General features: G+C 50.3%; 1 protein-coding gene and 1 non-coding gene across 2 annotated transcripts in view; both read right to left on the reverse strand.

Annotated features, from left to right (window-relative positions):
* Wdr1 (WD repeat domain 1) overlaps positions 1-26645 on the reverse strand; it is a 35969-nt gene that overhangs the window by 4163 nt on the left and 5161 nt on the right. The window contains exons 3-11 of the mRNA XM_036201075.1: positions 20985-21075; positions 16122-16269; positions 15056-15236; positions 9052-9129; positions 8774-8854; positions 8239-8472; positions 5430-5517; positions 3575-3731; positions 2178-2265 (exon numbers count right to left, since the gene is read on the reverse strand). Coding sequence (XP_036056968.1) covers positions 2178-2265; positions 3575-3731; positions 5430-5517; positions 8239-8472; positions 8774-8854; positions 9052-9129; positions 15056-15236; positions 16122-16269; positions 20985-21075 — 1146 coding nt within the window. The remainder of the gene's footprint in view (positions 1-2177; positions 2266-3574; positions 3732-5429; positions 5518-8238; positions 8473-8773; positions 8855-9051; positions 9130-15055; positions 15237-16121; positions 16270-20984; positions 21076-26645) is intronic.
* Positions 21166-21246, reverse strand: Trnaa-agc. The gene has a single exon. It is a non-coding gene; the product is annotated as a tRNA-Ala (tRNA).

Here is a 26645-nt window from a genome sequence, read left to right on the forward strand (position 1 = left end):
GCCCCTTGAGAGGTGAGTTCTGGGTAAGTGGCTCTGGGCTTTCAGCCACACCCTGGTCAGTCTCAATCTTTGGATGGAGGCACTTCCTTTCTCACCATAGGGACCATGTTACTGGTAGTTGCAGGCCAGAACTTGAGAAAACATTTAGTGACTGAAGCATGTGAAGGGCTGATCTCTGAAGGGCGAAGGGCAGAAGTACCAGGAAGGGACTTGGCTCAGTCATCAGGGGCAGTGGCCTGAGTCCGGGGAGTAAACCTCTAGAGATCCTAGGTCATAAGGAACAGCTAATGCCTGCGTAGTGCAGGTTTCTGTTCAGCTTGGAGGATGGTGTGTTATCCATGACAAATATTGCTGGACACTCAGCACTGAGTGTCTGTCCAGTCCTTCAGGGCAGCAGTGGAGCTCTGTGGGAACAACTGAGTAACCCCAGATGCAGGAAGGAGGAGAAGCTGGGCAAGCATAGCACAGTGGGTGGGGGTGGGGGTGTGTGGCAGGGGGTCTGCAAATGTACCACTCTGAGAGAACCCTCAAGTTCTACCCTGCTCTAAGAAAGGCAGAAGACTGTGTGTGGAGAAAGCTACACCACACTCAGCCATGCTGGGGCTAGCCATGCTTGCCTGAGTAGCAGACACTTCCATGTGTTCTCTGTCAGGACTTTGGAGATATGTGGCAGCCTGATCTTGACTAAACTACCTGTTGGTTAGGGGTCAGGATCACACATGGACCTCGGCCTGTCCTCAACAACCAGCAGATTGGTGTACACACACGCACACAAGAGAAAAGCCCTCCTATCGGGAGATGGTGCTCTCATCTGTTAACGCTCTGGAGGAATGTGCCATCACCTTCTGAATGGCAGGTCGTCTGAATCCTTGCTTTCACCCACCTTGGGTAATTCTTCTGATCAGCCTCAAGGACAGGATAAGTTTATGGCCACTATAACCTCAGATGAAGTAACTGGGGCCTGGGACAACGAGGTGCTTGTCTGAGGCCTTGCCACAGAAAAGGCCGTAAGTCCTCATGCATTGTTCACCAAGGCCAGGTGCTGATACAAGGCTGACACATCTGTCATCGAGAAGCAGCTGCTAAGGCACCCTGTGCAGCACATTCCTTTTTGTGCCTTGTGGCTGCCCAGACTGAGTGCAGTAATTATTTGGCAGCGATATCTGATTATCTGGGACACAGAATTCACTCTCCCTTTAGCAATCAGCTTCATAGACCAGGGAAGGGTGGGAGATCCTGAATGGCCCTTTCTTCAGTAGGGTCTGTCACTCAAGCCATAAGAACCGCTAGTCAGTTGCTGGTTCTGACCACATGATGGGATGCCTGGGTTTGCAGAGATGGCATGTCGTGAAGCAGAATTCTGCACAAAAGTCTGTCAGGCACAGATGCGAGCCATGGGCTCTGTTCGACAGTCTAGAGAAAAAGCTATGCAGGGACTGCAGAGCGTTAGACCCTATCATGGCCTGGGACCCACCTTATCCTCACGTGGCAGTGTTACTCATGGCTAAGCTAGACAGAGTATGACAGGTGCATCTTCATGATCACCCTGTGCTTCTGTGAGGGGGAGCTTCACCAGGGGAGGGCAAAGATCTGAAGGACGATGACAAAACCATATGCTGAGTGCCTCAGACCTCATGGACCCAAGCCTCTACAGCCCGGTCTGATGTGTCTCAATTTAGGGGGCAGTGCTCTGCCTAACAACAGTTAGGCCCTAATTAGTAGCACAGTGAGTTCACGCAAAGGCAAGACAAATGAGCCTGCAGCACAGAGCACTGGTTACAAGTACCTGTCAACCTGACACAGCCTAGAGTCGCCTGCAAGAGGGAACCTCAACTGAAGAGCTGCTGTAACCAGACAGCTCTGAGGGGTGCTGTCTGTCTTGACTACTAATTGACACAAGGAGAGCCCAATTCATTGTGCGAGGAGCCATCCAGACAGGCAGTTCTGGGATAGGTAAGAAAGCTAGCCGAGCAGAGTTCCTGTTCTGCTGCTCCTCAATGATGGACAGTGATCCACATTAAAAGTCAAATAAGCCCTCCTCCCCAAGTGAGTTTTGGTGTATGTTTTATCCCAGCATCAGAAAAGGAAACCATGGGACAGGGATGAAATTCAGAAACTAAACAGTAGTTATTCATCTCATATCCCACTACTTCTGGTCAAAATATAGCCAACCATACCTGTCCAATGCACACGACCACGGTATATCCCCCAGGGCCAACAGCTACACACTTTGGTTGAACATCCAGTTTCACAACGCCTTGTCCACTGTTGGGGAGGGAGGGGGAGGGCAGTTACTTCTACGTTCAGGTGGCTCATCGTGCTATCAATACACACCCTGCAAAAACTGCACCACTTAACTGTGGAGAAAAAAAATCTTACTGTAATCTCTCCTTTAGGTCAACTTGCTAAAATTTGAGGTGACAAAATAGGGCACAGTGGTCTTTTCATCACGAAGGGAGACCAGAGTGGGGAAAAGGTGGCAGTACCAAGTGCAGGTTAGAGGAAACTGCAGACGCTTGCTGTGCTAAATGTAGACATGTTAGTCCCTAACCATCTGTAGGCCCACAACTGGAATCTTCTAGGTACATACAGAACTGAGTTCTGCTCCTTCTACGGGTCACAGCTGTTAGAACTCTAACACCTTTAGTGAGACCCCAGTTCCCTCTTATATTAAACAAATGCTACCAAAACTCACCTAGAACAATTTATAGCCATGTCTTTCTTGAACACATTAACTACAAGCTTCCACAGAACTGACCCAAGCCATGGTTGCCTCTAGAGTGCCCAAGTCCTGGCAGCCATGGGATGCCAACAGGACTTTCATGAGTCATGTCACAAGACGATAGGGAAGCTGACAGCTGAGAACCCTGGATTCTGGGGTGCCTTCATTCTCAGATGCCCAGTGGCCATTGGTCAGAACACAGCACATATTGGTAGGTTTGCTACCAGCCGGACACATCTGTGGGGTAGGGGACCTTATAAAGATGAACCCCTAGCAACCCTGTCCCTCTCCTTGTCAGACACATTCCAGCAAGATGTGAGTCTACCAGGAAGTGCTCTACAGGGCGGGCGGGGGGGGGGGGGGGAGGTCTTGCTAAGGTCAGTGGGTCTGCTTCTGAGCCAACAACTTGGAGCAGCCCATCTGGCCCCTTGGCCTGCTCTCATCTCTCATTGCTGTGGACGGACACCTCTGATTCAGTGTCCACTTATCCCATAAACAGGAGGTGGCCCCTCACACCCAGCACCTGGCATGCCATCAATCTGTGAGCATCGCTTGACCTTTTCAATAGCCCTAACTCTACTGTCACTATCTCTCCTGGCAGAAAGATACCAAGCAAAGCAGACAAGTTAATGACACATGGGCTGCAGTCTGCTTTGGGGTAGGGTCTACAGCTGGTCACACCAGTGAGCCTGCTTACCAGGGCCCTGCTGTTCAGCACCCTGGGCTTGGTACCCGAAGGATGCTCAGAAACAAAGGGCAGATAGGAACCACCTGACCTGGAACCTTACAGGCACTCGTGGCCCATTCTGGGCCTCTCTAGAGCCATGGTTGGCTTCCTTGGGCAGGACCTACCTGTAGTCTCTCAGCGTTAGGTTGGTGTACCGCACAGTGTCGTCCATGCTGCAGCTGACCAACTGCCCAGACTCATCCACCGTCATCCTGGACACCTGATTTGTGTGGCCTTTTCCGGAAAAGGAGTCATTCTCTCCTGTCTCTGAATCCCAGTAATGTGGAGAATGATTAAGGAGAATCTAGGCCTCAGGATGGTGGTGACTACTGCTCTGGAAAGGCATGGCTGCCCTTCATGCAGGCAGAAGATACCACAGAAAGGACAGGAGGCATTCTCACGGATGGCCAAGCTTGGAATTTCAAGAGAGCTAAGGCAGTGTGAGGCAGCCTGGCTACTAGCCAAAGGACCAATGCAATAAATAGCACGGCCTCCTTTTGAGAACGCATGTAAAGCCGGTGTGTTGGACACAGGCAGACTTGTCTATGATGGCCAAGACAGCTGACATACCTGATGTATAACAGTCCAAAATCTATCTCTCTGTGTGTTGATACAATGTATGGTAATCCAGGAAGTTCTATGACATGTGGTACTTGTAGTCAGAACACAGGCACACAATAAACACTATATATAGTATTATAACTTCTGGACTGTAGGGTATACAAATGATTTCAGGTTTAGACTTGGGTCCCACTGACAAGGCAGGTATGTCTATAAATAATCTGGAAATAAGAACAAGAAGAAAAAAAAAAAAGTCCACTGGGACTCTGCATATGAACCAAATGCTCATTTTGTCTTTCCTGAATCAGTAGCTGAGGCTATGACTATCCCCAGGTAAGCTGGCTATGCTCCAATGTTCACATAACTATTGCCTAGGTGCTACTGGGTACCAGCCTGAGGGTAGATGAGGCCCACCTTCCAGGGGGTGATGTGTGGATCCTGAGCCTGGGGTGTTCAGGGATGAGAGGGTGTGGTTAAAAGTGCATAACACAAGAAACTCTCACTCAGTTCAAGTGAATGTCGCCATTCTGTGGGAGACTCAGCATACATGAGCTGTGGGGATGGGAATCCAGACATGAGCTCTGAAGGACACAGTTCAAGTGTGAGTACAGGGACTGGGTAAGGGACACAGGTGGTGGCGAGGACCCTGGTTACAACTGCAGAACACAATGGCCCTAGGAGCTGCTTGGTCATCAGCTACGACACTTTTCCTTGCCTAGTAGCAGAGGGTAGGTTATTCGCCCTTCCTAGGATGGGAGATCTTCCTGGATCTTGTGAAAACCTGAGACAAAGTAGGTTTGGGAGGCATGCTGTAGGGTACTGGAATAGCCTTCTCTGAGAAGGCAGCAGCATGTGGATCAGAGGCCATCGTGCAGAGGATGCCTTGGAGCGAGCGCACACAACAGGCAACAGAGCACGAGCCCGGCAGGCACACCTCTAATGGTTCCATACTTCCTAAAAAGCCTAAGTCCCTGGGGCAAGGGGCACAGAGAACCCACTCCCCGCCGAGTTCGGGCCCCAGCTCCGTTCTTGACAGCTCATGTAGTTTTAGGAAAGGCACCTTGCCTCTCTGGGTTCCACTTTCCTCACGTTTCAAACAAAGTGCCTCTGCTAAAGGGTCTAAGTCCTGAATCCCAAGACTCATTGATTTCATCGCCAGTGACAGACCTGGACACAGCAAGGTGCCATTATTACAGAAAAAGGAGTTCAAGCACCATGCTAAGCAGCAAGCAGGGCTTCCTTCTGCCTAAGATCTGGAGAAGTCAAGGTACCAGGCACAGACAGAGGTACCAGAGGTCAACTTGCTTAGTGAGTACAGCTGGGCTGGTGCCATCTGGCTGGCCCAGCCTCCGGCACCATGGGAACAGAAAAGCCCTCTCTCTTGCCAGCGTCTGTGCCAGCTCCCCAGTCAAAGGATATTGATATGTCCATCATGGCTCCCGGAATAGATGTAGGACTTGCCACCATTTTTATGCACTGTCAGACACTGGATGGATTTGCTGTGACCCTGAGAGGGAGACAACGGGACGGGGTGAGCCGAGGTAGCACATCCTATCCTGCCAACCATCAGCTGAGCTGTGCTGGAACCCCAGCAGAAACACTGCTCACAAAGAAGTCACGAGGCACAGTCAGCCATCCATCCCCCCGTCAGCTGATCAGACGAACCAGCATATGCTGCCTCCCTCAATACCTAAAACCTTCCTGGCTAAGGCTAAGGTCTACACCGAAGCCTAGCACTCAGGGACCTAAGCACCTGTAGCAGGAAACACTGCCCCTGCTGCCACCCATGAGAACATCAGCTGGGTCTCTCACAGGGAGTGAGGCAGCCAGGACAGGATTACACCCTGGGGGCTCTGGAGCTCTAGGGGTGACCACTTTGGCTCAGGCCCTCCTCAGTACTGACTTTTCCTAGTACTTCTTGTTGTGTACACAGGACTATCTAGAAAGCACCTCTCACCCTCTCTGTAATTGGCTCAGACAGTACTTCTCAGGTATGCTCTAAACTAATCCGCTGCCTGTTACCACTAGTCTCTGCTACTTTCCAGCAACACTTGATGGCTTCCCGGTCTGCTTCATGCTTGAGGCTTCCTCCTTACATCCTGTCTCAGGGATCCTGTGGGTCTCCTTTGTTGCCACAGTCCGGCATTTACCCTCCCTCCTAACAGTGACAGTCCTTGGTGGAATGCATTGTGTAACCCCTGAAGAGCTATGAGCCCAGGCTGTGTTCTGTTCAATGCAGCATGGGCCTCACAGGAGCCCAGCAGACTGCCTGGCCTGCTGCATAAAAACCAAAGCTCAGCATTATTCCAGGGGACCTGTGTACTTCCTGGTTGATTATGGCAACAGCCTTACCTGAGAGATTTAAGATTGTAGCCCTTGACAAAGAATCTAGTCCTCTCTAAGGCAGGGTTGTTTAACAAGCTTATATTCTTAGGTGATTCTCACACACCCTCAAGCTTGAGAAACAGGCTAGAAAAAGCACCCCAAAGGCCAGTTCCATAGACCCTGACTGAGTCCCTTTGGGCAGCCAGGAACAGGATCACATTCCAACCGCAAACTTCTGGTTCTCTGGTACAGCTCCTGCTCTCTGTAGCCCGAGAGTGGCAGCTACCACCCGGCATGATCTGTACAGCTGGACCAAGAGGATGAGATGGAGGTTCCTCTGAGAACTTAAGTCTACACAATTTCTCACCTCTGAAACTGGAGCCCCAGCACGGAAGTGTCTGTCTCTGGGAAGCTTCAGCTTCCCATACACACTTCCTATGTTCTGTCACACATCCAGCCCTGGTCTGGGACCCAACAATAGATAGAGGAGTTCCCAATTCTGTCCTCAGGGCCAGCAGCAAGGTACCTTGTTCTGAGAAGTCACTCAATGGGGCTGGGAGGTCAGGAGGCCCCTTTCTTCTGTACAATCACCTAGAGAGTGTGGACTGTGACCCTGTATATTTGGGCCCTCTGAATAGCAGGCTGCATTGGTGAGAGAAGAGCTGGGCTGGGGTCTTTACTGGAACAGTTTAAAATGTAAACTCTGGAAATTATCAGCAACCAAAAGGGGGTGGGGGCTTGAGGCATGGAAACTGTATGCTGAATAGTTTTATGTCAACTTGATACAAACTAAAGTCATCTGAGAAGAGAGAACTTCAATTAAGGAAATGCCTCTAAGATTGGGCTATAGGCCATCCTGTAGAGCATTTTCTTAAGTTAGTGATTGATGAAGGAGGGTCCAGACAATTTTAGGTGGTATTATCCCTGGGCTGGTGGTCTTGGGTTCTATAACAAAGCAAGCTGAGAAAAATCTCTCCATGGCCTCTGTAGCTCTTGCCTCCAGGTTCCTGCCCTGTGTGAGTTCCTGTCCCGACTTCTTCTGATGGATGGAGATGTAGAAGATAAGCCAAATAAACCCTTTCCTCCCCAATTTGCTTTTGGTCACGGTGTTTAATCACAGCAACACTAACCCTAACTAAGGAAGCCTAGCTGTGGAAAACTTCCCTTAAAAATCATGGCTCAGTCAGTAAGGACCTGGTGGTCTTGCACAAGACAGGGCAAAGGTGATCCTGGGCTACAGGTCTCCTGAGATGCCAAAGTGGCAGGGGCAGATGGAGGCAGAAGTCAGATGTTCACTCAGCCAGGGAAGCACAGTGTGGGCTGGAGCACCTGCTTGAGTGAGCCCCAGGGAGGGTTTGGAACCTCAAGTTATGTTCTGCCCAGGGTGGCCTTTGGGGCCTTGGCAGCTCATCCAACTTAGTTTGCTTCTGTCCTCTATTCCTGTGAACCCTAGGGTCTCTTCCACACTTAGGCCCATTTGAAACTACACCACGATCCAGAACCAAGGCCCTCCCCCACCCCCACCCCTGATTCCTAGCTGAACCCCCTTCCTCATTTATTCACCTGGTCTCCCATCTCACCCCACCTGGTCTAGATCCTACCCTAACACTCAGAAGGTTTCTGGTCTTGTCTTGAAGTTGTGAGGCACAGTGCAAATCCTAACAGAAAGCCAAGCCCCTCAGGAAATGTGACTTTCAGCAGCAGAGAACAATGCAGCTCCCAACTGTGCACTGCTCACAGTGCTTCCAGGGGGCGACTGTGCTCAAAAATATCAACCTGACTTCTGCTGAAACTCGCAGGGCCAAGGAAGCCTGGCTGGCATCTTGCTTCCCTTGGCCATGCCTGTTTCCCCCTTTCACAGGACTCAGCTTCCTATCCACATCATGCCTAGAACAAGGCTCACCTTGATGACCCGGAGGGGCTTGCTGGGGTTGTTCTTGTCCAGATAGTTGATGTACCCAGACAGGGAGATGCTAAGGAGGTGGTCCTTCTGCCACAGGCAGCCCAGCTGCTGGTCCAGAACATTGGAGCCCATGGGGAATGTGCTGACCACAGAGTTTGCGCTGACATCCCAGATCTTCGATGTTTTGTCTCCAGAGGCAGACAGCAGATGAGTGTTATCGGGGCTCCAGCTAATCTGTTTCAACAGAAGAGTGCCGCATGGCAGAGGGTCCCAAAGCAGCACCTACAGCCACCACTTCACAAGAGAGAACAGGGGACCCAAGAAGGCAGCGGTAGGATGGGCCAGCCCCCAGGGTTCCTGCTCAGCCACTGGCTGCTCCCATCAGTGACTATGACCTTAAAGCCCTTGCCATGCTCAGCGCTTAGCTGCTTACATCAATAGTCATCTAGCTTCAAAACAATCTATGATGACTTGAATACCAACACAGAACTAACTAAATCTAAGCCAGCAAATCAGGAAACACATTCATACTCACAGCATAAATTCCTCCGTCATGGGCCTTGCTTCCTCCAAGGGCACACACTTTCTCTCCTGTCTTTCCATCATAAATGAATATCTTCAAGAAACAAACAAGTTATGTAGAAGCTGGGGTAGTGTGCCATTAGCCCACCATTTCCCTAGCAACTGTGGCTATACGGCTGGAGCCTTGAGCCTCTGAAATGAAATCAGAGACCCCAGTCTGTTGGGCTCTGGGAATAGGAGCACTACCACGAGCCTGCCTATGTACAGCCCCTCCTCTGTCCCAGTTCTTACCTGGCCATCAGCGCTAGCTGTGGCAAATCTGTTCCCATCAGGAGAGAACCTCACACAGTTGACAAAGCGGCTATGATCCTGTGGGAGAGAGGGCCGTCACACACTGAGCAAAGCTCACAAAAGCTCTACTTAAACCACCCCCGCCCCAAACACTGGTAAGATTCATCAGTCCACAGGAACATTTCGAGCCCAGAGAAAGTCCCAGCAGTCCCTCATGGCATAGCTTAGTGCGAAAGGCTATTCTTTGGACAGGCCTACCTCCCTTATCAAGTGCCTCCTGATGCATCTCTTCCCTCTGGGGCCTCAGACAGCGTATGTACTAAATTGCTGGGCTTGAGATAGCCACATGAGGCACCTCCTGCTAGACCTAGTTAGCTCTGGGGATGTTTGCTGAAGAACAAAGGACATTTAAAAGAAATCAAGCAGTGGCTGTGACTTCCAATCAGGATGAAGCATCTGAGACCAAGGCCTAAGGCAGGCCAGGGCAGTACTCAGTCTTGGAGGGCAGTGATGGCACCAAGGGCCTCTGCTCTAGTTATGGAGACCCTTTGTGTTCATTTTTGCCTGCTGTTCTGCTCTTCAGTTACTCTCATACTTCCACCTGTTTCAAAGGCCTTTATCTTCTTCACCTGTAGTCTCTCAGTAGGCACAACTCACCACACTGCACAGAGTCCAAGTCTTCCCCAGGCAGGGTCTCATAAGCCCATACGCTTCAGCTCTGCCACTGGCACGAGCTGCCACTGTTTCATGCACAGGGCCAACTCTTTACAGCAGAGCATGAGGCCCAAAGAAGCTGGGTAACTTGAGCTGCAGCAGTTGTGAAAATCCAGGCTCTAGTTTCTTGTCCAACACTGACTTGCCCACACTGGCAGGCCTGGGTGTGCTCTGGCCAAGAGCCACCCTAGTGGGTCAGAGCCTTAACTCCTCAGACTGACCGCCACCCAATCTGACATCCATCTCTAGTGCAAAGGAGCCTGCTACACAAAAGAGCCTGTGTCCCACATCTATTAGTCGTGGGGCCCAAAGATGATGGAAGCAAGATCTCAGAGCCAAAGCCTTTCCTGATCACTGTGGGGTGGGGTACATAGCTTCTTTGGGTCAGGGTCAAATAACCCAGAGGTACTAGCCACAGCCAGACCAGAGTATCCAGCTCGCTTCCCCTTAATCCCATCCCCAGCCTAAGGGCCTCACACCAGCTCCTCAAATCCCTGCTCTGCCTATTCCACAGAAAGGAAGCAAAAGAGCCACACTGGTGTCAGCTCACTCCTGGACTCCTATTTGGACAGGCTATCAGGGCACTCTAGACCTCAGAGGCCAAAGTACCCATTCCAATAGAGGAGCCTGGAGACCAGAGGATGGGCCGAGGGTGTCAATTTGTCACCGTGTGAAAAGAAGATGTCATGAAAGGAACACTGGGAAAAAGCAGATAGCAAGCACTCAACTCCAGCCTCCAACAAACTCCTTGTCACTGCTTCCCTGGGTTCAGACAGACACACCTAGTACTTCCCTGGCCAGATGCACGGTCCTAGGAGGCAATTGGAAGCAGCATCCAGGCTCCAGGACCCCAAACAGGACCTGGGACCAAGCTTCAAAGCTTCTACCTCTGTGGGCCTCTCTTGGAAAACGCCCTGGAGACCACACAATGAAAGGGTGACGGAGCCCACAGGAGCTCGGTTAGAGCCTGAGCCCATCATTCCTTCCTGCAACTCAGGCACCAGAGTGTACACGGGCAGAAGACATGCCTGCTCCTGAAATAGACCCTGTGCAGGCAGGGACAGTCAACAGCAGCCCGTAAGCCAAAGAAAACGAGGGCTAAGAATAGCGTTTCCCAGAGAGAGGGCCTAGCAGTGTGGAGGGAAGAGTTTGCAAAATGTCTCAGTGAGTTCAGAGGTTCAGCCACCTCACATGGCTACCTGAACCCTGCCACTTACTGTGCCAGGCAAGACTTCTGTCCCCGGTCCACCCATCCAGAGGGGTCACATTCAACCTCACAGGTCCTGTTTCCAATATATCCCTATGTGAAGGCATTCACTCCATTCTCCTGGAACTACTTTGGCCTACTGTAGCCAATATTCAATGAACCTGAATATAGGCTGTGTCAGTGAGTTCCCCAAGAACCTTCTCTCCACCCCCCCCCCCTTTCCCCTAATTATCCCCACCCCACCCCCCTGTCCTCATCTTCACCACCAGGAAAAAGCTTCAAGTAGATATTCAAATCTACTCCACTGATGGGGATTTCAGGTGCTCTTGGGTTCCTTAATGGCCTGACTCTGTCATGGCCATGCTTACTACCTGGGTTGGCTCATTAAGGACCCTCTGTAGAAGCCCTCCTGAATTTGCACTGGTCTCTCAAAGGGAGAATTGTCTGCAGATGAATAGTACAGCCTTGCTCCAAAACCCCAAAGGTCTCCTCTGTGATTCACCTATAGGGGCCTGCCAAAGAGCATTAATGATCTTTGGGATGTTTCCTGATACCTCAAGTACCATCGGGTCTGCCAGAAGCATTACATACAGGAAAGGCAAATCCATAACCAGAAAAAGTATCTACTCCAGTAAGGATAAAGCGTTATTGTTTCCATGAAGTGGTCCAATATAGTCTACCTGCCTTGTTTGGCTGGTCACCCTGGGGAATGGTGCCATACCGGGGCTCAGTATCTGTCTCTGCTGTTGGCAGATCCAGCATTCACCAGCAGCTGTAGCCAGGTCATCCTTGGTGAATGGAAGTCCATGTTGTCAATCCCATGCAAAACTTCCATCTCTGCTACCCCGGCCAGTTTGTTCATGGGCCCATTGGGCAACGACAGCGATGGCCAGCAGCAAGATGGTCCCGCTCACTCCTTCAAAGGCTAAGGTTGAACCCCTTTGGGAAACCAGTCCACCCCGTCCATGATACCTCCTATGACTCTGGAGGGTTTCTCCTAAGGTTACCTATTGCATACAAAAGCACAGTGGGAGCGGACAGGTAGTGCTCTGGCCTACTCCACCCTCAAACCTGCACAACACCCAGGGCTGGAAGGTCTAAGTCAGTCTGGGTACAGGTGAACCTGGGCTCTCTTCAGAATGGCTCAAGTCAATGCCCTGCTCTTAACAATGATGGGACATGATCTTCAAAGCTGGACCAGCAAGTTCGGTGGTTGGATATGATTTTTGTAGATCAGGTCCTATTTCTCTTTCTGTCAGCTACTATTTTCCTTCTGAAGCTGGCACATCACAGGTTGCTTTCTACATACCACACAGAAATTCCTAACAACTACTTTTTGAGGCAGCAGCTTGAACTCACCCCGTCCCAGTGACACATTATGGGCCTCCTGCCCTGTGCTTGGGAAAGCTCTCACAGGGCCACTATCCACTTCAGCCTGGACACCCTTACAAGCTCTGGGTCTCTGCCTAGATACGAGCTGTACGGGAGAAGGAAGATGGGAGATTGGATGTTTGACTCAAGGACAGAGTGCCTGTGGGCTATTCACTTGGATGAAGGTTCTAGCAGGCACTGGCCATCTGGCCTGCAGACAGGAGAAGGAAGTGAAGGTAGCCTGGTTCCCAGCATTCATGGACTAGAAATGAAAGATCTAGTGACAAAGAATTGCTATTTGGATTTCACAGTTAATTTTTTTTTTCCTCTAACAAAACATGACAACAAAAAAACCCAATACCCTCACATATTTTAATTGCTAAGGCCTCACAGATTTTAATTTTTAAAGCCTTTCACTAGGAAGAGCTCAATGAAGTCCTGTGAACCACTACACCTCTAGCTTTCGATACCAGAACCCACATGTGGGGCTCAGCCCATCTTTAACAGAGAGCCTCACCTTGCATAGGTTTTCTGTTATTCCCCATCTGTCAGCACACTCGTTCTTAGTTGGGGCAAATCAGGGAGTCTTCCTGCCCTACCCCACCCCAGTCAGAAGAAAGACAGCAGGTGGGAAGCCACAGCAGGGCAAACAGCCCTTGTCTAACCAAAAACTACAGCTTACTCCTGCTGGCCAGCTGGCCAAGGTCAGACACATATTCAGTTACTGACTCCAAGTCTCCAGCACCTTACCAATGGGCCCTCTCTCCTTATGTCAGCTGGGCCTGGAGAAACAGCTTTAGATGGAAATGTGAACCCTCACTACAGCTACGGGGTCTGGAGGAGGGGCCTCCTGGTCTGAGAGCACAGAGGCACAGTTAGATGGAGGGTAACAGAGCCAACCAGTTAGGTCTCTGCTCCTTGGTCTACAACCCTTTCTGCATCTTCTAGGCCTCTAGTCAGGATTTAGGGTTGTGGGCTCCAAGGACTTCAGCATAAATGGTGGTGCACACATAGAGACAGGGCCAGGTGAGACTGGGGAAGGAGGCTGTGTACCAGTTGGGCTCCCAGTGAGCCCACACAGAAAATGGTGGAGAGTGCAGGCACAGGCTCCTTACCAGCAACAAGCCCTGACCCCATGGCTCCATTAAATGCTCTGCAGCTGCTGTGTTCTTTCTCCACAAGCGCAAGAGAAAGGATCACTCCTGCTACAGGAAAGGGAGCCCCACCCATAAACAGCTCAACCAAGAGTCCAAATAATGGGGGTGGGGGGTCTGGGGAAGGCAGACAGTATCACTAGAAAATGGTCCTGCTTCTGCTTGCTGCAGAAACCTCATCATCTTCCCTCCCTCAAGATCAGACCCAGAGATTCACTGGCTCAGCATTCTCCAACCCAGAGCCCATGGGGCATCGACCCCTGCTCAAGAACACTGACCTTGGGCTACACCTTTCAACAAAGCTCCCAGAATAGCCATGTCACCACTACCTACCAATGGTAGCTGCAGCAGACCAGGATGAGAGCCACAGGAGGTTAAGAAGGGCTTGGCTCAGCACACCTGCTGGACACACAGGCCTCACTTAGCTTCTCCAGGGATGAAACAGAGCCTACTTCACTACAAAAAAGGAATCCCTAGATAGCCATCTGTACCCTAGGCCAAGACTGTTTATGGAAACTGCCTACTACATGAGTCCTGTCTTTGGCCCTGCCAGGGATGCTGCGCCTATTTATGACTTGTTACTAAAAGACTAAAGTTAACAGTCCTCCTCAGCAAGCCACTTTAAGGATATTATCTCATTTAATACCAATGAAGTATGGACACTGGAACCACTGACATTTCTGGACGATGAGTCTGAAGACCTTGGAGAAGCTCCAAACTCAACTACCTTCAAGGACAGAAGACATGTCCCTTCTGATTAAACAGGCACTCCACCTCCTCTTATCAGAATAGTAGCAGCTGCTTTGTTCATATTACGTGGAGAGAGTCACTGGGAAAGTTGGAGCAGGTAAGAGGACTCCAGTTGTAGAACCTTCTCCCCATCACTTGTCCTCACTTCAGTGTGCTAGCCGGACCACTGGCCCCCATCACTCATGCCCACTCCAGAAAGCTAGCCTGAGCACTAGAGCAGTGACAGGGCATAAGCACTACCAGCTATGGCCCCACAGACCACCATCCTGCGATGGCAAACAGGAGGTGGAGGAGCCTATGGCCAAGCCAGGGACAACCGCAGAGCAGGGACCCCGAGACCAAAGCCCACAGTGCTCCTCAGAAAAAGGCTGAGCACTTGACTCCTCAATCAGATTCCACTCTGGCATCTTTGCTCTGCATGGAGGTACCCTAGAGGCCAACCCAGATGTCCTGGAGGCAGATCTTTTGCTAATCTGGTGGCTTGGCAAGGCCAGCTCAACAGAGCCAAGTACACTGGCATTTCGCTACCCTCATATTATGTATACTCACATTATCCTGGGACATGCCATTCCCTGCTGGAGCCTCCATGCCCAGCCTGGAACCTAGGATTATAAGGACCAGGCATGGGAACTCCCCCATCTCTGTATATTTTCCGGACTGAATCTGTTTCCTATACATTATAGCACTTAAGAGCATTCACTGTTACCTTTCTGCATCCATATCTAAACACATCTATCCAGGCTCCATGTCTCACATACAAATCACAAAACTCACCCAAAACCACCCTAAGAAAAGAAAGCCCACTTACGCCAATTGTAAACTTGAACTTGAATGGGGGGCCCTCGAAGAACGCTGCACAGTTATCATCACTCCCTGTTGCTAGTCGGTAGGGCCTGCTCTGCTTGATGTCCACACTGTTGATGACTTTGTTGTGTCCTGTGATTTCACCCACAGAAGAGCCACTGTCCCATAAGAAGACAGCTCCAAACCTTTCCCCAATCAGGTCAAGGAGAGAAAGAAAGAGAGAGAGAGAGAGAAATCAATCCCAGAAGGACAATGGGAAAGACAATGCTGAAGCTGCTGCAGCACAGGTCTGTGGTGGATGCTGCATGCCGACCTCAGGCTGCTCTAGGGACTGGTATGCCCCTGAGGACTGATTTGGGCCTTTCAAGCTCATGTAGGAAAGGGGCCAGCTGGCCATGTCTGCATGGCCCAGTGTCAGCACCTCCAACATGGATGTGCTACAGGAAGCAGCACTGGGGAGCATCTTTCTGGCTTCATCACTTCCTAAGTTTCTTTAGAAAGGCCAGGCAATAGACAAGTTGGTATCTCCTGGTGGAAAGGAGCAGGCCTGCTCTGTGCTGGCACCCATGACGACAAACTATTGTAGTTATTACTTGCTGCTAATAAGAAAACCTGGGCTGCAGCTCTGACCTGCTGTCACCAGCCCATCAGGGCAGCCTCTTCCCCAAGAGGATCTGTTCACCTCTTTGTCATGAACAGAAAGAAAATCTGGAAAATATGGGCCCATCTGGAAAAAAAAAATATTGCCCAGCCCTTCCTGCAGCTTCAAGTGGTCATGTGTAACTGCTGAGAGGGTCCCCCAATACAGTAACACATCTCTTTTACCACCTGACCCTTTCTTTCTGCCTAGGATGCAGGTATAAGCACCAGTGTCCAGAGTTCCAGGAGGTAAAGGGTTAATGGCTCCAACTAGTCACACTACTGGGAAAGGAGGAGTGCTGGCATTCTCAGGAGCTAAGTCACTCTTGTCCAAGCTGCTCCAGACCTTAATGAAGCCTCTTCCTACAAGGGGGCAGACCAGAGCATAAGAACGGGGGTGGGAGTGGGGAGGGCTGAGGAGAACGACTCACTTCTCTCTTCCTTCCCCGACCACGGCGATCCTTTTACTATCCTCAGTCCAGGCAATGTCCTTGATCTTCCCAGCGAAAGGCTGGTACTCATACTTCAGAAGATGCTCCTTCTGTGTGGTATCCCAGATCCTTAGCTTCCCGGAGACATCTGCAGGACATGACAGGGTGGAAGGGCCACATTTCACCATCAGCCAGGGATGCATGGCCTCAGCACCAGCTCCATTTCCTCTACTCCAGGCTCAACACTCAGCCACTCTTAAATCAAGGTGCTGTCTCCACTTATCTGTCACAATATCCTTACGTTCCACCTGGCCAGCAAACCTTGTGTAGGAAGCAAAAAAGGCCAAGGGATGGCTAAATCCCAGCACACCAAAAAGCAGTTTCCTGAATGATTTGCAGATCATCTGCATGGTCTCCACAACACTTGCACTAAAACCCTCCATTTCTGAGGTATGGCAATGCTACAGGACCTGCATCTCTTGTCAGCTGCAGGTGTACCTGAGCAGACCCTGATGCTGCGATGCCTGTGGCCACTTGCCTGCTTCCAAAGGCAGATCTGCAGCCTCGGTCTCCTGAATATCTGCCCCTCCTCGTCATGAGTAAGAGCTGGGGTGGAGTACGATGCTTTTGTGAGATGGATGAGGTGGGTGGCACAAGACAAGAACAGACCGTGGTGAGAGTTGTTCCCAATGGAATGTTGCCAGCATATTGTAAAGAAAGGATTACTTGGGGTCCCACCCACCTCTTCCCAAATTAGCACCATGCCTGTGCCACGGGAAGAAATGGGAGTGCTTTACCTAACTCTTCAGGCTTACAAAACTCACAGGGCCTGCTAGAAGGCAGACAGGGTGTAGCTTTTCCTGAGGATGCCACAGTACTTTAGTGAGCACCGAGTAGAAGTAGCAGCTGAAAACAGTTTCCCTTTCTGGGCCAAGCAGAAGTGAAGGACAGCAAGGGCAGTGCCAGCATCCAGACCTTGTGAGTAATGTGTTCAGGGTCCAAATCTGTTTCTGTTGGATACGGGCTTCTTGGACCTCATACATGGCCCCTTTGTAAAAACATTACTTACAGGGGTTGCTATGAGGGCCAAAAGAAGTCACATGTGTGAAGTCTCAGGCTAGTTCTTGGGGTGCAGACAGTTCTTGTTATAAGTGAACCATTAACTAAGGCTCTGTATACTACAGACCCCAACTACATGCAAACATAGGGTCAACGTCTAGAGCAGTAGTTCTCAAACTTCCTAATGCTGGGACCCTTTATATAGTTCCTCATGTTGTGGCAACTCCCAACCATAAATTTATTTTGTTGCTACTTCCTACCGTAATTTTTACTGTTATAAATATAACAGTATTATAATGTAAATACCTGTGTTTTCTGATGGTCTTAGGTGACCTCTGTGAAAGGGTCATTCGATCTAAAGGGGTTAAGATGTTGAGAACCACTGGTCTAGAACCAGGACATGCATGACACTTGAAACGCCCAGCCAGGGAATATATAAGCAGGAGCACCAATCCCCAGGAGCAGAAGACAAGTTAGGTGGTGGTATGCCAGAAAGCCCTTCCTCCTCCTAATCATCTGTGGGTAGAGTCCAGGAAGACAGCAATATTGAGACATAGTCCAGAAAAAATAGTGACCTGGTTAGTCTCTAAACAGGCCAACAAGGGAAGGATAAAGCCAGCAGTATGAGGAGCTGTGTGTGCGTAGGAAAGGCACTGCTCCCTGCCAAATACATACAGAGGCAATCCATCCATACAAACACATCCTACACATATATACACACACATATGCATATGCACTCATGAGTAAATATGTACACATGCACCACACAGATAGATATCCATGTATACATGCACACTTGTATGTACACTAACTCAAGCACACATGATCGTGAGGTCCCTTCCTATCAGGGCCCACATTGTCCCCTGGACAAGCAAATAAGGACAGGATGGAAAGTGTCCCTCCCTTCCAGGCAGGGCAGGACCCAGCTTTTCTATGCCCTGGTTCATCGACCTGCTGCTACTCCTCATGTAGTCCTGCCCTCCAGCCCTCGATTGGTACCCAATCATTTATGCACTACCTCCACCACCAGACCAGCAGCCTCTTCCTCTGGACTCCCTTCACTCTTTTCAGAGGAAGTGGAACAAGAAAGAGATAGAAGGGGCCTGGAGATCAAAACCAAGACCTCAACCTATCAGGGTAGACTTCAACATTCATCAAACATGAGCTGGGTGCCAAGTCCCATGCTGGGTGCTGGGGACAGAGTAGTTACCAGAGAGACCAATAGTTGAGAAGTAGCTAGATCATTTTCAATGATCTATTGATCTGTATAGCACTGGGGAGAAAAACTGCCCAGTGCAGTGTGACATCAGGAATGGGCTTCTTCTAGGCAAACTCATGTTCACACTTGGACAGGGAGCAGAGCCAAGAGAGCATTCTTCTGAGTCTGCATCATCTCTCAACCCACACAAGTGGTCCAGAGAGCACACATCTGCTCATCAAATGCCATGGGCTTGAAGAGGGAGGAGGAGGAGGAGGACTTGAGCAGAGTGGCTTTTATTCTCCCAAGGAGACCCAGGCTGTGGACCGTTCCTTCCTGTGGTGCCCTTCTAGCCTTCATCTCAGGCCTTCCTTTAGGAAGCCTGTCCTGGACACTGGGCCAAATCAGGCATCCTTCTGCATCTCCAGGGCTGTCTGGGAACCACTTTTAAAAGTTAAGGGGACAGAGGAGCAGATAAGCATCAGCATCATCCTAAGATGCTGAAGAAAACTGAGATGCACTAGAAACAACTCTTAGGATCAGAAGGCCTTCTCAGAGGCACAGGCTCCAGGGACCCAGAGCTCTCACATACTCAGTATTCCTTCCAAAAGGTTCTATCTTCCAGTAGCTACTGGCCAGCTAGACTGAGAGCATCTACATATTCAAAGAAACAGGGGCCCCTGCTGGGAGGGAGATGTAGCCACACCCATTAGCAGTTAACCTAACCTTGACAGCACAACCTTTCCTAAGCTTCCCCACCCCCTCCCTTACTTCAAACATGCAACACTATTTTTAGCCCAGGGCCTTCATGTGCACAGCAAATGTCCCACTGTTACCCTTAACAATCACTTTGCCTTCCACAAAAAAAGCACACTGGAAATGTGAAAATGTGACCTCCACCCACAAGCTCCCTCATTCTGCCAGCGAACCAGGGGTTTTTAATAGAACATCAAAACCATACCACTGTCCCCTTTCATGGACTGTCCTTTGTCACACCCTCTGTATCCACCTTCTACATAGATTCTGCATTCAATCTGAAGGCCTTTGGATTTCTGTCTTGTTCAACAGCCCCAAGAGGGCAGTGAGGCCAGGTTTAGGCCCACAAGGCTCTCAGATGGGAAAGGTGAGACATAGGAGCTATGCCAAGATTGGTGGCTGCCCTTAGCAGCCACCTTCCTCTCTTAATAGATGTCTTAGATCACTCAGCACTGTGTTGAACACAATTTTAAAAGGCGCTCCAGCCAAATCTTGTGGTTTAAATGAGGAGACATTTTGCTGGCAAGCAGGGCCAGAGGCAAAAAACTCTCCAAGGTTTTTATAACAAATCACCACAGTTAGTTTTACAGAGAGCAGAAATACTTACACACAAACTCAGTAAGTGCCTAAGACAGTCAGAATCCTAGCCCAGCCCTTCACTATGACAGCACATCCACTGTCCTGCCTCTCTCAGCATCTCAGCACAGCCCCCCACCCCTTTTGGTTTCTTCGAGAGAGGGTTTCTCTGTAGCTTTGGAGCTCTGTAGACCAGGCTGGCCTCGAACTCAGAAATCCGCCTGCCCTTGCCTCCCAAGTGCTGAGATTACAGGCGTGCACCACCACCACCCGGCCCCTTTCTCTCTTAAGTGTGCCACAGCTTCACTGATAGCTGCCATGGTCATTCCTAGCAGGCCTTGAGCTACTAAATACCAAACACATATTAACTTGCTGGATCCTCAAAGCACCAAGGGAGTTTCATCTGCAGCCCCAGTGCACAGAGAGAACTAGGTACAAGAATGTAAATCATCAGGCTGTGAATATACAACCAGTAAGGGGCAGGCTGGGGGCCCTCCCAGCCCTGCAGCCTGCGATCTCCTAGACATCACCACCAAGGGTATGAGGAGATAAAGATGGCCGCAGCACCTAAAAATCCTGGTCCTCCCTGTTCTAACCAAGTGCCTGGGCTCTTCCTCCCAGCCATCGCTCATTCACACTTCCCTCTCTGTGCTGGAAACATAAGCTAGCAGGCCATTGTTTATTGGATAGCTGAATGAAAAAGAAAATGAATGAACAAATGAATGAATGAATGATTTGAGTGGATAAATGAACGAGATTGCAAGGGGCACCACTATCTTCTTCGCTTCTGCTTCTCATCTGTAAATGGTTAAATTCTACTGCTAAGAGCTAAGAGTCTAAGCTCCCAGAAATGCAAATAACTGCATGTCCCATCTGCCACCATCCCCTACTGAGCTACTCAGCAGTTCAGGCTGGAGGGCATAAAGGCCAGGTCTCACACACAATCCCGGCACTGGTTGCAAGGCTGGGTGGAGCAGCCAGTGGATTGACACAAAATAGCCACCACATGTCCAGGCCTAGCTCCAACAACATAGTGCAGATACCCAGAGGCCTCCCAGAAGAGTTTCTGTTGACCTCCAGCTAGAACACAGCAAACTACAAAGTGTCCATTCTAGGTCTGCAACCGGCACTCTGGAGGTTTATCTTTTCCTGTCAGCTTAACTAAAGCTAGTCAATGGTGCTCTCCATGCCCATAACCAACCCCCCACCCCATTCCCAAGGCAGCAGGTGAGACCTGGACCATACACAAGTCCAGGAATAGCTCTCATAGTTACCTCCAGAAGCAATGTAGAACCCGCTGGGGGCATACTTGGCCACTACCACCTGATGGGCATGTTCCGTGTAGATGTCAGCAATAGCGGGGTTCTGTGGGGAAAAAAGTGGAGGCTGAATGTACAGGTACCAACGGCTGCTAGCTCCCAACCCAAGACCAGGGCAAGAACACAATTTTTTTTTTTTTTGAGCTGGGAATCGAACCCAGGGCCTTGTGCTTGCTAGGCAAGTGCTCTACCACTGAGCTAAATCCCCAACCCAAGAACACAATTTTTAACATCAGACCATTATGGATAAAGTCCTAGAAAGATACCTACCTGCCTATCCACTGATGCCCATTTGGCCTCTTGGGGTAAGGGAGTCTGAGATCAGTTTTTGCTGGCTTGTTTCTTCATACTTCCCACAATAGACAACAAATATGTACTTGTGGAATACCACTCATACTAACATGGATTAAAGAGTTCTATGTTTCTCCTGCCCTCCTGTGTGGGAAGCTGTCAGCTGACAATGAATTCATCTATCTAGTCTACTCCCACGTCATCTCCCCTGAGAAGCGCCAATCCTATCCAAGCACCCCTTGGGGTCTGTCACAGAACAGCTCCTGGCCCTGATGTTTAGGAGCAGAGAAGGCATGAGGCTGAGGGTCTTCTGTCAGAAACTTAGGCTTGGGAAGACACATGGATTCCCTGCTCCTTCCCAGAGCACACATCACAAATGGCTAGACTTGGAGAAAAGGATGGGGTAGATGCTGGAGCTAGAAGTCTCTCTATTCCTCAGCTATGACAATTTGGATGTGTAGTTCCTGAAAGCAGATCCCTTTCATTCATTCCCAACCCCCTCTCTCACAAGTATACAGTCCAGGCAGTGCCCCAGCACGGCCATAGATGCCTCTCAGTCTCTCCACACTAAGCTTGCTTTCTGGAAGGAATAAAGATGAGGCTGTCTGTCCTGATTCCTGCTGTTGGCTTTCTCCCAACCAGTACTCTCTGGGAAAGGCAACTTCCCAGACTCAAGGCTGAAATCACAGGGAAGAGGGTCAGCTGGTGCCAGGATTTGTCCTGAAGTGTCTGCCCGTCTTCCCCAGCCCCTAGAGGTTGGTTTATTCCTGGTCAAGGGATCCCCCATACAGCACTCACTTTGCAGACTGAGACCACCCACCTCTAGTCAGCCAATGCAGCCACCTTCTGGGACTTCTGAGCAACCTCACGTCTCTGTGCATGTTGGTCCCTTACCCTGTGATCCTGTCTGCCTGCCTGTGACCACCCCTCACTGATCTTAAGCGGCATCTCTTCTAGATCCTCTATAAAACCTGCCAATCTGCTTCCCAGCTCTTCTATAGTAATTACTGTAGTGTAGGAATTACACTACAGAATGACTTACTGGACTGTGTGATTCTGTAGTGTAGCAATTACCACATCCCTGGAGGGGCTGCATGGAAAGCTGGGAACCCCACCCCTCCACATAGCATATCTGCCAGCCCTTAATGTGCCTGCCCTTCTCCTCCAACATTTCTGTGACCTGCTTCATGTGACATCCCATGAACCACCACAGCACTTAGCAAATAATGTGTTACACACATGGTGTGAGGTGGGAGAAAACCATGGACAGCTTTTCTCTTTCACCTAAAACTTGACCCAGAGAATAAGCATGTGCTAGTAAAATGGAAAAGACAGATCACCCGGGGGGGGGGGGGGGCATTGAATGTTCAATCAGTGTGTAAGCAAGTGTTCAATAGCATTCACCATTTGAGATGCGAAAATCAAAACTACCATACCTACAAGAACCAGTGAGACCCAAGACACCAGCTGCTAATGAGGACAGAGGGAAAGAGGCACCAGCCTGTCCACACAGTGCTGGGGAAACGTAGTGACACAGTTGGAAAATAGTTAATTACTTCCGAAGTTAAAGGCATATGGGATGGCCAGATGGCTCGGTGGGTAGAGCAACCTGAGTTTAAACCTGGAACCCACATAAAGGTGGAGGAGAGAACTGCCTCACAAGTTGTCCTGTGACTCCACACGTGCGCCATCCATGCCCAGCAATGGTAAGAATCAATTGAAAAAGAAAGTTCAACATATTCAGGAAAAATCTCATTCTTGGGGCACCTCAATAGAGAAAAGAAACCCCATGTCCACAAAAGGCCACCAGGGAAGCCTTATCAAAGGGGTCTCAAACTGGGGACAACCCCAATGGCTGGGGTTGTCCCAAAATCAAGTGAATAAGAAAACTACGTAGGGTATATCCATGTACTCTCAACACAACATAACAACACTGTTCAACCACAAAATAGACCAAACTACTAACACCTACCCAGCTGTACCTCCAAAGCATCAGTCATGAAATTCCAGGGGAGACCACACACTGTTGACTCATGTCACAGGGAGTGAATTCTAGAATGGTAGTCCCCATCAAAATGGATCAGGAACTGCTGTGGATACCATGCCTGGTAAGAGCCAGGGGGCTCTCTGGAATGCTGTGAATGTTGCTATGGTTCCAGGACTAGTCAGATCCAGCTGGGCACCTGCACAGCACACCTTACCAAGGCAAGCCCAGTCTTGCTCAATTCAGCTCAAGTTTCACATTCTGACCAGCTCCTTCAACACAGCCCCTGACACATCTGGAGCCAGCTCTGACTCATCCATCCTCATCTACAGCTGACAGAGACTGAGGGCTGAGAACCCTGTACTAACTACAGAATTAGGGGACCTCCTAGGCTGCATTGCCTTCCAAGGGTAGGAAGCAAGCCAGCAGGAAAGGGCATCCCAAAATGAAGGAAGAGGCAGCAGAGGCCAAGGGACTAAATTCTACTCCTAACATTCCTGACCCTAAATGGTCACAGAGCCTGCAGAGGGCTTGGAAAGCCCCAGAGGGCACCAACTCCCGCCTAAGCTGGATGAATCATTCACTCACTTTCTCACTCACTCACTCACTCCCGTTTGTATTCGGAATACAACTGGGTCAAAAGCTCCAAATCACAGATAATGACTTGCATCTGAGTCAGCAGCCTCCTCCCCACCTTCCTAGGCTCACAGCAGGAGCATCTACTAGTGCCAGGAAGATGGAGTGACTTCCCTGCCCCAGGCATCTGTGTGTCCCACTGCAGGAGACTCAGGCCAGAGGACACCCAGAGTGATCATACACACCCACATTCATCCCTATTCTGCAAGCACCCTCTCCCCAGCTTTCTCTCTAGGGTGAGCAGCCTGAGGAACCAATTTCAGGAGCATAGGGCATGGTTACCACTGTGTGCAGGGCCCATTGCCCTAGATGGGGCCAGTGATACCATTCAGAACAGCCTCCACATGGTGGTGGTCCTCAGTTCCTGGGGGAAAGCAGAAAGTGCCACCCTACCCCATGGAGACCCCGTGGAGCCTCCCAGGCCTGGTTCTCCACCAGGGGTGCCTGGTACTCCCAACAGCATGGAATACACTCATCTTAACCACCACATTTTCAACCCCGTTCTTCCTGTGGCTCCTGGTGTTAGCAACAACCATTTAACCAAGCCCTCTACCATATCCTTAGACATCACCAGCCCATCCTGTGCCCTGGAACCACAGGCCTTTCTTCTGGAGTTTCCAGAAGTTCATCTGGCCTGGGAGAGCCCAGTAATTAGCACAGCCCCTGCAGCTTCCAATGTGCTCTGCCTGCAAGGATGAGGAAGGGCTGGGGTCAGGATCAGACTGGAGGCATGCCTAAGTCAACCAGGGTAGCCCGCAGAGGACCTGATGGAACATGCAAACTATACCTTTAAGCCATGTCAGACTGTATCACAAAAGGGGCTCCATGTGCTTTTTTACTTGCCCTTGGTCTCTTGGACCCCACCAAGAAGAGCACGGGGCACCCCCCACCATTCACCTGCATAGGGAAGAGGCACACTTCCAGGAAGGGCACCGTGTTCCAAGTATTCCCGTGCTAGAGGTGGCAGGGACTAGAGCAGATTGTGCTATGGCAGGCCCGTGCCACACACCATGTACAGGACCTTCTGTTTCACCAGTGACACGAGCCAACCTCTGTTACCGCAGTAACCCAGCTTCAAAATAGCACACACACCTTCACACATCCAGTGTAGAACTTATGCCTGGACCAAGGTGAGCCCCAGACTACATCTCGCTGAAACAGAGAATTGGAGGTGTCCAACTGGTTAGGCAGAGCTACACTCACTTGGTACAGTGCCAGCCCTGGGTAGTAAATACAAGCTGTGGTTCACATGCTGACCAGCCATGCCCCCAGTAACTCATGGTATTGGTTAACCTGACTGGGCAGACACCAAACAGCATATCAGACACCTTCCCTGGTTCTACCCCTCAACTCTCAGCTGACCACAGTACAAAGTCCTTTCCATGTTGCCCCCCTCATCCAGCCCGTGCTCCACAAATCACTGCTTAATCCCCTCACTTCCATCTAGACTGTGCCTCCTTCCCAATCCTCAACGCCCTCCCCAACCCCAGTCAAAGATGTAGCAAAGGGCACCATGTCCACCTGGCCTTCCCCGACATGCCCTGCCACACTACCACACATGCCCATAACACCCACATCATTTGGAATGTGCCTCCTTTTGCACCCCATCGACCCTCTACACTAAGTAGACCTCACATTTTAAGCAGGACTTGTGTGTATGATTTACCACCCTAAAGAACCCTGTATTCACTATGACAAGCACTGGGTAGACCCTTCTATTGACACTCCCTGCAAGAAGATGTGGGTATTGGTGAAATTATTAAGGCCACTCCACATAGTTAAAAGGGAGGTTTATTTTGTGGGGTAACTTACAAATGAAGGGATAGGTTGTAGGGTCTGGCAAAGGTGTGGCGCAGTCCGGCAGTGTTCTCTGGAGCATCCTCTACCTCCAGCATCCAGGGTCCCAGAACCAAGAGAGACCTCTCCTCTGGATCCTGGGTCTTCAACTTCCTCCCTCAGCCCCGCCTTGTGGGCGTGACCATTACTGAAGCCTCAATGGGGGTTGGAACTTCCAGGCCAAGGCTGGGATGGCTACCCACTACTTGTGGGTTATAATCTAATGCCTAGCTAAAAAGCCAAGGCACAATGACACTGACCAGATGTGACCCAGGCCAGTTACGCTAAGGCCAGGACTTGAAATAACAGTCTTCATCCCTCCATCTGGTCCCACTCTCCTGTCATAGCTGGTTGTCAGCATTAGTCTGGTTCCTGGGCTCAGGACATAGAGCTCACCCTGGCTGACAGACATGTATATGGCTGGCATGCTAGACGGAGCCAGGTCCTGGAGGAGGTACGGTGGTCACTCATAGGTCTAAGAGTATTCTATTGTGACCTGAAAACATAGACTGTGTCAAGATGCTGCCACCTTGATTCTGTACCCCCTCCTACCTGCTGAGTACCCGCTGAGTATGAGCCTTTGGGAGATGACTCCATCTACCCAAATAGGGAGGCAGAGAAGATGTCAGGAGAGAAGCAGCACAGCTGGACAGCTTTCTGCAGATGCTCTGTGAGTCAACTTGGCTATACCTGGAGACTATTCCTCCTCCTCCATGCCAACGTTTGCCCTGCTCATTAAGAGGTACAAAGAGATGAAGACCCTTGACAGGGAGTGACAGCCCAGAGAGATCCTGGGTGGAACCTGAAGGTAGAGATGGCTATGGAGGTGGGACAGGGCCTTCTCAGGAAGTTAACAAGTCCAGCATCAA

Source organism: Onychomys torridus, chromosome 10 (assembly GCF_903995425.1).
Source record: "Onychomys torridus chromosome 10, mOncTor1.1, whole genome shotgun sequence".
Taxonomy (NCBI): Eukaryota; Metazoa; Chordata; class Mammalia; order Rodentia; family Cricetidae; genus Onychomys; species Onychomys torridus.